Raw genomic sequence first — 14364 nt, 5'->3', positions numbered from 1 at the left:
CCTTGTTCACTCAGTGTAAGGATAAGTCATTTATTTCTATCCTAATCTAGGTAGATGATCTTCTCATAGTGGGAAATGATGGGAAACTTATACAGCAAGTCAAAACCATGTTGTCATCCCATTTTCATATGAAGGATTTAGGAGATATCATATACTTTTTGGGTATTGAAATTGACAGAAGTGACCAAGGTTTTATTATGTCCTAAAGGAAGTACACACAAGACATTGTGAAAGAATATGATATGCACAAGGCCAAACCCGTGAGAGTTCCCTTTGAACCACTTCTGAAACTCATACTTGAATTAGGTGATGCATTGCTTATGGCAACAGAGTATCAAAGGCTGGTAGGAAGATTGACAATAACTAGTTCTCAATCCAATGGATTTTTTAAATTATTACCACATTTTCTACTTGATTTTTTTTACCACCTTTCAATTCTTATGTTCTTTTTGAATATCACACTTTACTTTCCAAATGTGTCAAAGTTACCAATAGAGGACTATAAAAAAAACGTGTCAACAAAAAAAGAACGGAGTTACATTAATTTGCTCATACTAGTAAAATGTTTTTGTTGTAAAGTTGTTTTTTATTTTCCAGATGTAAATAAAAGGTAAAATAGACAATTATTTATAAAGCCGCCTCGCATTCTCTTATTCTGTGGTGTATAGCATCCAAGTACCACTAACAAATACGGAGTACGTACTACCCAATAGTATGATTTGATGTTGCCAATGTTGCTACAATGAGTACGTTGTTAGGCTAAAAATCAAACAATTGATTTAAAACAAAAACTTAATTTGACTGTCGAACAATTACTAGCTAGTCCAATTGAGATAGTAGGGAATACCGTAAGGAGGCAGCCACTCACCACCTGAGATAAAATTCCCTACTGTAAAGTTGGTTGCATCGGTGATATTGATGACTCTATAACCTGGCCATGTAACCCTTCCACTAGTTTCCGCTCCCGGTCCTCTATTATTGTACTCTCCATAATAGAGTGTGCTTAATGCGAAATCACCAGACCACTCTAACCAACCAGCAGGATCAACAACATCCTCGATATTCGACAGCATAATGACAGTCCTAGAGTAATTCTTCCATGGTCGGCCTAGGAATGTTTTGTAAGCCGTCTTGTTAAGTGCTAAATCAGCTGCTGCCGCGACCTTACAGTTTAAGATGGAAATTCCAGTGTTTTGATTCGGGTCATGTCGGCCCTGAGCAGTGTACACATTCTTTTGGTTCGAAAGTGGCTCCCGAGCATATAAGTTGCAGTTTTGGAACACAACAGCTGCGTTACCAAATATAAAGTCTACCGTCCCATAAATGTCGCACTCTCTGTAGAATTGTCGTAGCGAATGGGTGTATAAGGTGTCTTGATAGCCTATAAAGCTGCATTGGTAGAATGCAGAGAGATCTGATCCACTTCTTAGAGCAACTGCTTGATGTTTTGTTGGTCCTGCGTAGTTTTCTACTGTTATGCCTTTTGCTATGAAGCCAGCTCCAACTACCGCTGCACAAAAAACAGATATATTAGTGGTAAGTAATTGGTGCTTTCTGTAATTTAAGTCCAATGAATCCAAATTGTTGAACCTAGTTATTTTATTGGGCCACATATGGCCCATTTTGATTTAATTGACTGAGTATACATGCAAAAATGTCCATAGGTTTGGCCCACAAATCCATATAAAATCCAGTTTTTGGGACTTATTTTGTTGGCCCACTTTCTAATACTGAAAAAAAAAAAAATTATTAGCCTAATCATCCAAATAGATGAATTCTCGATGTCAAAAAAAAAAAAAAAAAAAACAAAAGAAAATGAATTCTGACGTAGCACGAATATTTCACGAATAGGATAACTCTTAGATGACTTGTAAGGAGAGAGCATATTACTCCGTAACAGCTGGTTTTTAGGTGAGAAATGGTATTTGTGATAGAAAATTCTGAAATAAGAGCTAGCTTTTATAAATAAGATCTAGTGTCACATTACTTTTTTGCATGAAAATAAAATTAAAAAAGAGGGTAAGAGAGAATTAGAGTGAAGAGGAGTAGCGCATTTTGACAATTTTTATGAAGGTACTCTTATTTAGAGTTGAATAGGATAAAGATTAAGAGCCGTCAAAATAAGAGTCTCCCTTATTGATGATCTTACCACCCCTGGCCTAATTATCTTTACAATATGGTGGCATTGGCCTATGGTTAAACGAGGAATTGACCAAGACAGTTAATTGGTGAACGAGTGAAGAAAAAATAATCGGTCAGTGATAGACCGATAGATATTGGTTAAACCTTTGAGCGTTGGAGATGATTTTCTAAAACAGCCCTGCGTAATATCTACTTTTTTTTTTGACATAGAATTTTCTTTTTATTTCTAGTTTTAGGTGCATGTGTTCTTTCCTTAAAATTCCTACATAACAACGGGGGAAGTTTGTTCAAAGCAAACAAACAACACAAATCGTAAAAAATACTCCCTCTTAAATCCCACTTAAAAACTAACTCGTGAACAAACCCAACACCATAACTCATTACACTTCTTCTGTCATTCTGAATTTCCTGTGAAGCGTGATGGTACCTCAGCTCTAGAATTCATTGGAATGTTGGATTATATGCAACTCGATCGTGTGATGGAATCATTGTTTCCAAAACTTGTTTTTAAGTAAATACCACACCTTTTTAGATACCGATATCATTGCTATATACGTAGTATATACGACAAGCTAGTTTTTTTTTTTTTACGGGAAGATTTAAGTAGATTAGTAAAAGATAAGAGCATTAATACTAGCTATCTGTTAGCCCACTTTTAATTTTTATCTCTCCTTAAGAGTTAGCTCTTAGTTAAAATGTGGTAACTCTTAGCTCCCTCTTATTTAAAGGTTGATTATGACATCCTCTAAATAAGAGGTAGCTCTTAGAAAATAAGAGGGGGTGAGGTGGAATGTTGTGGGGCTTTTATGCTTGCTAGTTTCAAATTTAAGTAGATTATTAAAAGATTTTATACTCCCTACAATATACAGAGCAGTGGCAGATACAGGGTTTGTTGAGGGTGAGTCGCCGATCAACCAATTTTGCAAAATAAAAAAAGTTTGTACTTTATATTTGTTCGAGGAAGTATACTAATACGAACTAAATAACTATTTTACTAACATGTTGACACCCCTATTCAAAATCCTAGCTCCGATTTAAAAATCCTAGCTCCGCCACTGATAAGGAGCATAACAAAAATATATTTGTATTTGGATTTATTGAACGTTTATTGCTATTATTAATATATATGATCGGCCCGACTTGTTTCTTTACCCCTAAAACATGTTGAAAAAATCTTATACTCGACCCATTCTTAAATATTAGTCATGTTTTGACATTTCAATTCGTTTCACTTAATATTTAAACGTAAGTATCTTCAAATACGTATGTTAGAAAAATATAATAATTTGATATTGCTAAACTACACATTAAGAAGAACAAAATAAGATCTCACATGAATATGTTTTGAAGTACGTATTAAAAATAAATTATAAAATTCTCTTCAATTATAAATAGTACCAAGATTCCAAAAGGGACTGATATTTAAAAATAGATGGAGTAGAACAATTGTATGATACTATAAGGTGCACCAAAAATATCCTATCTTAATGATGATTTCGGCTTGGCACAATGCATGACACATACAATGATACAAACCCTCTATTGAATACATGAAAACAAAAGTCAGGAAAATTGAACTAAAAGAAAATCCACTTACAAAAATGATTGATTGGTTAGTGAAATATACTGCCTCAGTTTCATTATAATCTTTACGTATATTTACTATTTGCAAAAATTTTAAGATATAAGTCAATAAGTGGAAAAAGTGCGTAATAAAGTGGGTTAATATAATAAAATATGGATAAAGTAAAAGTGAGAACGTAAAACAATAGGTGGTGTAAGAAAAAAAAAGTAAGAGAATGTGAATTGAAAGTTGTAAATGTTATGGGATTAGAAAAGTAAGTTATTAAATTTTCATGTCCAAAAATAATATACATCACAATGTAAAAAACATTATAATACGGAAAGTGTACAGATCATTTTAAAACGGAGGTAGTACGTGGATCAAACAATGGCATCATATGTTTTCTAGTCCCCGCTCGACATGAATATTGGGCGGGTGGAGTTAGAGTCGGCGATGATGAGAAGCGGGTCGGTATTTAATTAATTGGGGTTGAAACGGATCATGTGTGGAAAATAACAAATTAATAGTGAGCGGATCAATAAATGAGCAAGGGAAAATGGGAAAGGTACGCCAGAGACAAATGCAATTACAATTGAATGAAAAGCTATGCACGACTCTAACAATAAAGATATTGTCCAATATGGCTAGTAAATGCAATGTCCAATAAGTTTGACCATATACCGGCCTTGACTAAAATACCCTGCTCAATAACAGTCTTATCTAATAAAAGCTACTTTCTCCGTCTCTAGCTTTTAATTATTTACGTATTTCGTTTTGGGTGTCTCATTTTAGTTTTTGTGTTTGGAAAATTTTCTTCTTTAGAATCATATAAATGCACTTAATATTTTGTCAAAATTTGTGTCAAATGATTATTTTAGCGAATTAAAACCATCGAGACACTAATCTTTCTTACTTTTTCAATGTCAAATGTTTTATAAATGTGAAAACATTACAAATAAACGTAAGTTGCATTGATTAAAAAAAATTAATGGAATATCCACATTAATTATTCGTTAAATCGCGTGTATGTTATTAAACGTAAAGAATAAAAAATAAAGTCGGGAATACCTTTTTTTAACTTGATCATAAACCCACATCGATCCATTGAATTACTCCATCCTATAACCAAGTTTAATCATCATCCCATTAATCTAAGTTGTTGGTAGTCATATTGGTTCAACCATGTGTAAAGACAAATAGTAGCAACAAAAACTTTAAGCCAAAGGTCACTCTCGCACTTTGGACATCCTAATTGAAACTCTCTCCTCCACACAAACAAGCTAGCAATTTCATATTGCCTAATCATTTGTCTTATCTAAAAGTTCACCTTAGAAGCCTTTCTAATATTTCTTCAAATAACATAAAAAGGTTTTAGGATTATTTATAACTTTTAAAGCTTTTGATATTTTTATAAGAGATGCCGACGTACTAACAATTATTACTCGTGCAAAATAGTGACAACTTCTTCTGTTAATAATACTTGACCCTAATCGAATTTAGTTCACATACTCTATTTTATCTTCATCGTAAAGTCTTTAGCTCATTTGGAAGCAAATAAATATTGTTGATTGTATATAGAAAAATTGACTATTGACTCATTAACGTCGAATACGGAGTACTCCGTATATATCTCTATAGAATTTTGATTTCCACTTAAACTTACTTAATTAAAATGGCCTTGATATTTTATGTATGGTTTAAAATTTTATTACTCAAAGTTAAATACACATAGTCTTATTATTTGTAAACTTTTTGAAATGTGAAGTACCATAACATGAATTTAAGTTTACTAAGGGTGTGTTTCGTATATGATTATATGAAAGGTTAAAGTTATACGAGACTAAAAAGCACAATTCAAGTAAGATTAAGGAGAACTTAAACTTACCAAGAGTAGCAGACCTGAAAGTAGTGTATCCATCAACAACGTTCCTTTTTGCCTTAATAAGCGTCTTCCCAATTCCATCTCCTAGGAACATTATATTTGTCTTCTTTTTGTCAACCTCCACATTTTCAAAATAAGCTCCCGCCTTTATGTATATCACAAACCTAGTGGCACTCTTCTTCGGGGCCGCGTGCACCGCCTCTTTGATGGTCGTGAAATTACCAGAACCGTCCTTTGCAACCACTAGGTCCACCCGGGTTGTCGTCCCGTTCCCGGGTGGAGTTGCCGTCTGTAACAGCCGTCGGTTCTTCTTCATCATCCAGCCCGGAAACCCAGCCCGGTCTAGCCCGTTAACATCATCGTAGGGAAGCGACGACATTGTCTTGTGCTTGCAGTGGCGGGGTCCACGGATCTTCTTCAGCATGACGAGGGAGTTGCTGACGTGGTTTGAGATGTTGTATATACCTGTTTGGATGAACCGTCGTATGGTCCCGTTCGACCCTACGTCGAACCCATCCAAGCAAGTGAACTGGTTGGTCATAGCCGCACTTAAAAAGGTAAGACCATTGCTCAAATTCTGGGTCAGGTCACACTGGTCTTCTGTTTCATCGAGGACTGTCTCGAGCTGGTCCGACGTGTCGCCTAGGAGTTCGAGGCAGTCCTTCACTGCAATGTGCTGCAACCGACTCAATGTGTGTCCGTTGCCAGCCTCGAGGCTCGATACATTCGCAGTGGAGGTGCGGACTATAGCCTCGGTAACCGTAATCGTATAGCGGAGGATCTCTGTTAATGACTTCTTATGGAGATGAGGAATGGTGGAGAGCGTAGTAATGCAAAGGTCAGGGTAAAGGGTGCCATCACAATGGGATTGTGCAAGTTGAAGATGGTTTACAACGTGAAGATTAATGTGAGGTTTTTGAGAGGTTTTGAAGGTGGGTTTATGTATAAGAAAGAATATGGTGAGAATTGTGACTGGTATTATTAGTATAAACTTGCTTTTTCTTGGTATGTTCATTTTCTTGGATGTAGGAGGAAGAGAAGGAAGAGGGGTTATTGTGCGTTTGTGGAGATGATGCGATTAATATCGAGAATGTAGTGGAGTGGAGTTGAGTGGAGCTAAAGTGTGACTTGTATATTGTATTTGTACATACAAATATAAGGTGATAATGTAGTGTTTTATTCAATAGGTTGTTGGCAATTCAAATAATACTCGTCTTATAAGTAAAGTTAGTCCCTTCAAATCTTAAAATATTTATATAATAAGTTGTTGACGATTTAAATATTACTTGTCCTAGTGGTAAAATTGTCTCTTGAAATCTCCAAGTTCTAGTATGAAACTTTACTTTAGCATTTATACCCTCATTACTATTTCTAAAGAATTCAGGTTCAGTATGATCTTTCTCCAGAAATTTTCAAACATTTGTCGAGATAAAATTCATGGAGCAATATCATTGTATCAAGCCATAGACAATATTTACTATTACTAAAGTCAGTGAAGTGAGTGGTATTTGAGAAAATATTCACAAGATTGCACATTGAGCAGACAGTTTATCTGTATTGACTGTAAATGGTTTGAAGAGAGGTTTATGTTTGGAATGATCTGAGAAGGAATAAAGACTAAAGAAAGCATGAAGAATTATATTGAATGACATTACTGAAACTGGATGATAATTTCACTTCCTTATATTCCACGACCACTACTTTATTCTTTTTCTTTTTACTGGTTAGGCCCACCGAGTTTGTACTTGAGTTATTTTCCAAAATGTGGGCTGTGGAGTGCATGCCGAATTGCGTATACGTGTCTGGTGTCTCGTGAATCAGTCGTGACCCAATCTAATGTCAATCGCGCCAAAGCCCAAACCCGGGAGAGCTTCTCATATATGTACTCTGTATGCGTTGGAATTTGAAATTACAGTATTGAATAGAGATGATAAATCTAAGAAAAATTTTATTATTTCAAGAAAAACCACATTTTCTGAAGTTGATTTTCTTGGAACGAAGTGAAAGTTTTCTTGCATTTATCATTTATCAATATCGAATGTTCAATAAGACATAGCTATGCAGATAAAAAGAAAAAAAAAACTGAATTTATGTGAACAAGATATTGTTCAAGAATAAATAAAGGTACGGATATAAGTGGCGATTTAATACCATAGGTCAATTGTGTTTACCGTTTTGTTTCACAAGGGTCATGCACTCATACACCACTCCCACACTACGCCATTTTAAGGTGAGAGTTATAAAAGCCACATATAATTATGCCCATATGAAAAGAGTTGAAGAGAACACCTTATGAGAAAATATTGTACTTATGTTCTTTTAATGTGACAAAAGGATGAGTAGGGGTTTCAGTGGGGCGGGTTTCGCGGGAGACTCGCCCTGCATCCGCCCCAAGTAGGCGGGGATGGAGGTAGGTTTGGCGGGTGATAGTGCGGGGATAGATATAAATATCGTACCCGCCACGGGTGATGGGGCGGGTGTGGATTTTGTGTTGAACCCGCTCCATCCCCGCCCGCCCCGCCCCATCCCCACTCGCCCCGCCCCATCCCCACTCACCACGCTTCATACCCGCCATGGGCGATGGGGGTGAGTTTGGATTTATTTGCATCTTTAGGTGATAATATAAATTTAGGTGAGATTTTTATTTTTTTTGTTTGAATTTTTTTTATGAGGAGTATTTTTTTCGATTATTTAGGTTACTTTAGTCATAAGGTTTTTTTTTCTATAGTTAACTTTGATTAATCCGTATATATGGCAAATGTTTGCTAAATAAGAAAAATTAGGCGGGTATTAACGCGGGTATGAGACGGGGATGGATACCCAGTTGGGTGGCGGGGCGGGGATGGATTTTAGCTTACACCCGTTGGGGCGGGGATGGGGATGAATTTTGTACCCGCCATGGGTGATGGGGCAGGGATGGGGATGAAAATTTTAGGTGGGGATGGAGGGACCTACATCCGCATCCGCCCCGCCCCATTAACATCCCTAAGAATGAGGATATTGGTAACAAATTTAAAATTGTTTATATCTTCAGTGTGCTTATGATAATATCCATCAGCAAATCATCATTAATTGGAGAATAGTGAAGGAAAATTAAGTGGAGTAATCAAAATATAAAATTATTTGTATTCACCACAATCAAAAAAGTTTTACAACAATCAATACCTAGTATTTAAAAAGAAAGACCATGAATTATTAGATGACATATGTCATCCCATCTTTTCTCTATTATTTTTTTTATCAATTTTTTTCTTTTGTGGTTTGTTCACAATTATTTTACAGGTTAACACCCCAATTCATCTTCCTCATTCAAAATCAATTCACCATTTAATTTATATAACTTCTTCCATCCCATCTTCATCCTTAACACTCGATATTAATCCACCATCTAATTTGTATATTTTTTGAACTTTCAACCCATCGAAATCACAATCTCTCAACAATATTAGCACCTTAAAAGACCGCTTAACAACCACTATATAATTACCCGTTCATTGAACAGACTCAAAAGCTAGTTAAAATCAGAAAGCATTACCATATTAAATCAGAAAGCATTACCATGAGAGTACTCCGTTTAAAACTCAAAGTACACAATCTATTCTTTAAGGGGAAATGTGAGTATATACAACAGGAGATAAAAAGTTACAGCAACTTCAAACACTCAAAGCTCATCAAATGTTGAGCGAAAAAGGGAAGGCTAAACACATGAGGAAAACATTCCAATGCATCAGAAAGGGTATCTGAAACCAAAAGAATCAATCACTGATCGACCATGACCATCTGAATGACGAATGTTTCAGGTCTCTTAACGTTGTGAGGTTGCTCTTCCTTAGACTTCCAGCTAAAAACAGGACACAAAATCATACTTACATATCAAGCTACCAGCAATTATACACAAACACCCATTTGCGGCTGCCTTTCAACAAAATGTTAGGGTTCATCTGTCTACACTAACTTATAACTACTCATTCAAAACACCCCAAAACTTGAGCTAGATGTTGTGGAACCTTGCCAAATTGACTGAGCTTCTTGCTTTGATATGCCCGAGCAGCCTTGGTTGCTGAACCATTGAGGCGATTGAAACCCTTGAACCATATCTGCAAACATACTCTGGAGGTCTTCCATGTTACTGCATTTGTCCTGTCAAGATTAAAATGTATACATTAGAACATACCCATATACTTTTGTAAATAGATGTACTATGAGATTATCAAACAGGTACTTCCTCCATTTCTATATAGTTACAACACTTTCCTAAAATGAAAATGTCACAATCGTTGCAACACAACTAAAATAGAAATATTTTTTACCTGAAGTTCCAATTTTACACCTAAGATGAAGTAGCTAATGTGACTAAAGTAGTTGTGGCTCCGCTCAAGTACCACTTTCTTAAATACCGTGTAGAAGAGTATGTTACAACAATAACGAATCGGAGGAAGTACTATTTTGGCCTGGATAACTCAATCAAGATTGTCCACTTATAAACCCGATAAAGGTTCCACACTAAAACTAATTAGCAATAAGTAGGAGTAACCCCACAACTTAGTATTTTCTCTCCTCTGGAATAACTCATACTTCCTCCGTCTTTTAATACTCGCAACGTTTGTTAATTTCACGCATGCCAATGCACGACTTTGATCATTTATATCTTAAATTCTTTTTATGCAAAAATTATAAAAAGTTGATATTTTGAAAATACACATTGAGACGAATCTAACAAGATCCCACATGACTATGTTTTATCTTATATAAAAAACACTAAGAATAATCAAAGTAGATTATATGAATAGTGGCAAAAGTTCAAACGTTACGAGTATTAAAAGACGGAGGGAGTATGTGGTTAACAAATTCACTGAATACAGGCAAGCTTTTTCTTTTCAAATAATTTCTTTCAGAATTAATCAGATTATCATTACTTTCCCAGGGATCAGGGGATGCTGGGATATGTAAGAGATTAGAATCTAGGAGAGAGCTCAAGGAAGCGTATCGTTTCACACCCAGCATGTAACTAATATCCTGAACTTACAATTCATTTCTGGTATAATCTATACTATTTGGTATTTTGTCATCCAATTTATAAAAAAAGTTCCAGAAGAATGTATGTTACACCTTATTTAAGTTCATACAAAAATAAAACAAGACCGAGAAAAATGTATGGACAGTAATCATGAAAATATAACAAGTCCATTTCCATAATCAGAATGAAAATACCACACCATTTCAAATTCACTTGATGTGTTTAATTTCTTAAAAATGCGAATATTTGACTTACTAAGAATTTGGTTGCACATCGGATGTACTTGTAGACAAGTTTAGCATCAATGCGACCAAATCTTGCACTACTTCAGGGGAAATTAGTGAGACCATCTTTAATGTTTGGGCGCTTACCTCTTCCCTGACTTGTGACATTAGCGAAAACAATTCTTGCATAAAGTCAGATAACCCCTGTTTACACAATTAAACTCGTTTTGATAAGAACATGTTCATGCCTTTATTCCAACCAATCAAATTTAAAACATACTTGAAGTAACTAGGAGAATGAATCCCTCTGAAATGATACTACAACCATACCTCATCTACTTGTTCAACAGGATCATACACGCCTGCATCATACAATGTCCTCTTCCCGGGATCTGACAACACTAAACAACCAATACACGACTTTTACAGTTAAAACTTTGCATTGACTGTAATGTGCAACATTTTCAAACACTACACGTCTACATTAATGTGAGAAATAACACCTAAATTACTCATATAACAAATGTACAATTAAAACCATGGTACCTGAGTACGCTTCTTGGATTTTCTGAAATTTTTGCTTAGCCTCTCCGAGCATAGCGGGATCATTTGCCCATTTATCAGGATGCCATTGCTGCAATATAACCACAAATGTATACTTAATTAATTATGGACCAAATCATCACAATTTCTTCTAAAGGGCCGATAACCATACTTTTTAATATACTTTCTGCTAAGATCTGACCCATGAAACAACACGTGTGAGAATCCCACATTAATAAAAAAATAAGAGGATTAATCACTTAATAAGGTCAAAGGACTACTCCCCTTATTGCCATATAATTTTAAGGTGGAACCTCCTTTGATCTTGTTAAGTGGACTCTCTCTCTTAATGACGGGTGCAGCTCAGGCCCGTATTTAACATGGTATCAGAGCCAGTCCCACAGCTGTGACCTAGGACCCGACTACTCTGCGCCAAATTAAAAATAGCACGTGTGAGGGGGAGTGTGAGAAACGTGCTCTGACCCATGAAACATCACACGTGACCGAACTAAAAAGGACCTTACATGTGAGGGGAAGTGTTAACAATCGGAGTTTCTCTTAATATAGAAGCTATTTAAACAACAAATTTAATACGAAGTGTATCCTAGTCCCCATTATTTTTCACACAATAAAAAATTTCCAGATAATTGAACACTTTGATTTTGGAATTGATGGTCTCTTCAATCATTAGTCATATAGCCAGTTTTCTACACTTTCTCCTATTATCTTCATCATTTCATTCGTATTTATGTATATTATGACCTTTGTCCTATCGTCCAAACTAATCACTAATTTCCATGGTTCAAAGCTCACAACATTTAAACATCCCTAATACATCCTATGTTGAATATGAATTGAACTATGGAAGAAAAATGTATTATTTTTATTATCTCAATCTTCAACATAACACACAATCATCTTCAAAAACAAAATTAAAAAAAAAGAAAAAGATGGTAGAAATATATATGATTGAAATTACCATAGCTAGCTTGCGGTAGGCGCGACGAATATCCTCCGTAGACGACGCGCTGCTCAAACCAAGCACGCAGTAGTACGATTCCGATACAACCCCTGCCTCCATTGTTGTTCTTGATTAACAATCACAAAGTTCAGTTACTTTCTAATACAGAGCTTTAATTAACAGAGGATTAAACTTTTGTTACTGGGTGATTATTATTATTGCAAAATGTGCATTAGTAGATTTGAGATGATTGGAGATTGTGGTTGAGATATATATAAGGAGAGGATTGAGGAATGATTGAATAGAATCTAGAAAATGACTGAGAAAAATATCTTAGTGTTAAAAAAAAGTTGGGTGATACCGTGATAGTGTAGAATGTTCGGGAAGTAAGATGTTTATCCAAAACGTTCTCATACTCTCATTGTCTCACTTTTTTATGCTAGATATTTTTGCACCTCTTGGATTTTTTTGGGAGGGTTTGGTTAATTGCTTATTTTAGCAAGATTCCTCTTATTCTTTCTGTTAACCCATGAATTAAGTTTTCGTGGAAGTTTTATTTGTATGGAGAGTTACTTTCCTCATCAAACTTCTAGGAAATATCTCGTATTTGTAACATGACAAATATTATTTGGGGTGTTTGTAGCAAATTAACCCCAAGACTTAATACTTGTGTGCAAATTAATACCTTTACTTTTAATTGAAGTAAACCAACCCCATATCTTTTGTAATATGTACAATTAACTCCCATATGATATTTTCCGATCACAATTAACCTTTTTTTTAAAAAATTTAGCCAGAACACCGCTCTAATTTTCAATATCACCGAAAAAAAGAGCACTACTTTAGACATACTTAATCACATAAAATAATTCACAAAAAAAAGTGTTTTTAAAAAATCAAGAGCAACAAACTTATGCGTAGATGTTGACAGAGATTCACGGAGCAACAAACAACACTACTTTAGAACATGTTTGAACAAATTTAGAACATTGTTGAATAAATTAAAACATGCTTGAATAAATTTAGAACATGAGTTTGAAAATTTAGAACATGGTTGAATAATTTTAGAACATGCTTGAATTAATTTAGAACATGAGCTTAAAAACTTAGAACATGGTTGAATAAAATAAAAACATGCTTGAATAAATTTTGAACATCGTTGAACAAATTTAGAACATCGTTGAATAAATTTAGAACATGGTTGAATAAATTTAGAACATGACCTAGCAAATTTAGAACATTGTTGAATAAATTTAGAACATGGTTGAACAAATTTAATGGAGAGTGTAAAAATATTCTTACTGTAAGAAGTGTTCTTACATAAGGAGGTGTTCTTACCGGATTGATGACATATATATATTATATACATGGAAATCGTACGTGGCGCTCCGAACGCTCTCCAAAAACTCCCCTTATATATTAGATTAGTGTTTGATTTTGGATGAATTTTATTTTAGATTTTTTTGAATTAGTAGAGTGTTTGAATTTGGATGGAGTTGTATATATTAGTAATTAATTAATTAAAATATCTATGTGGCACCTAATTAATCATCTACGTGGCAATCGGTTTTTTTAATTCAAAAATAAATTAGAAATCTAATTTTTCATTGGCCAAAACCATTTGATTCCCTACGTACGCTCTAATAATTCAGCAAATAATCCTTAATTTTTAGATTTCGAAAAAGAATAGGATTTTGCTACCTGCGTGAAATATAAGTTATTCGGCTATGTAAATAAAAACTGTAGTTTGTGCAAACTAATTTAATTTCCGAATTACTTCTCTTAGCTTGTGTTAGGGTTTATTTTTGTTTTAGGGTTTTAATTAAATTTTCATATACCTTTAAAAAAGTTATTCATAAAAAGTTACTTCGTATTTCACAATATAAAGATAATAAAAACATGTTAACATAAAATTTACAAAAATATGAATAAAAGTTATTGTATCTACGATAAAGTTATTGTATACCGGGTACAAGAGGAAGATTAATAAGAAAAATCGAATAAGGCACTGTTCTTTAGGACTCAATTTCA

At 34.6% G+C, this 14364-nt stretch overlaps 2 protein-coding genes across 4 annotated transcripts; both read right to left on the bottom strand.

Annotated features, from left to right (window-relative positions):
* Positions 1 to 696: 696 nt before the first annotated feature.
* LOC110801559 (pectinesterase) lies at positions 697 to 6742 on the bottom strand. Of its 2 annotated transcripts, XM_022006914.2 has the most exons (3): positions 5592 to 6742; positions 4775 to 4825; positions 697 to 1510 (listed from the first exon to the last, which is right to left on the bottom strand). In XM_022006914.2, exons 1-3 carry the CDS (start codon positions 6601 to 6603, stop codon positions 816 to 818), a joined length of 1758 nt encoding a protein of 585 aa, XP_021862606.1. In that variant the 5' UTR covers positions 6604 to 6742; the 3' UTR covers positions 697 to 815. The 2 variants fall into 2 exon arrangements, with proteins under 2 accessions (XP_021862606.1, XP_021862607.1); XM_022006915.2 differs by lacking the exon at positions 4775 to 4825 and having other exon boundaries at positions 5592 to 6734.
* Positions 6743 to 9161: 2419 nt separating this feature from the next.
* LOC110801570 (uncharacterized) lies at positions 9162 to 12718 on the bottom strand. 2 transcript variants are annotated; one of them, XM_022006925.2, is made up of 5 exons: positions 12352 to 12718; positions 11376 to 11463; positions 11160 to 11230; positions 10977 to 11033; positions 9162 to 9728 (listed from the first exon to the last, which is right to left on the bottom strand). In XM_022006925.2, the coding sequence occupies exons 1-5, from the start codon at positions 12451 to 12453 to the stop codon at positions 9558 to 9560; spliced, it is 489 nt and encodes a 162-aa protein (XP_021862617.1). In that variant the 5' UTR covers positions 12454 to 12718; the 3' UTR covers positions 9162 to 9557. The 2 variants fall into 2 exon arrangements, with proteins under 2 accessions (XP_021862617.1, XP_021862618.1); XM_022006926.2 differs by having other exon boundaries at positions 10861 to 11033; positions 12352 to 12715.
* Positions 12719 to 14364: the final 1646 nt, after the last annotated feature.

This window comes from Spinacia oleracea, chromosome 6 (genome assembly GCF_020520425.1).
Source record: "Spinacia oleracea cultivar Varoflay chromosome 6, BTI_SOV_V1, whole genome shotgun sequence".
NCBI lineage: Eukaryota > Viridiplantae > Streptophyta > Magnoliopsida > Caryophyllales > Amaranthaceae > Spinacia > Spinacia oleracea.
The sequence above is the reverse complement of the archived record's forward strand: the minus strand, read 5'-3'. Positions and strand labels throughout refer to the sequence as shown.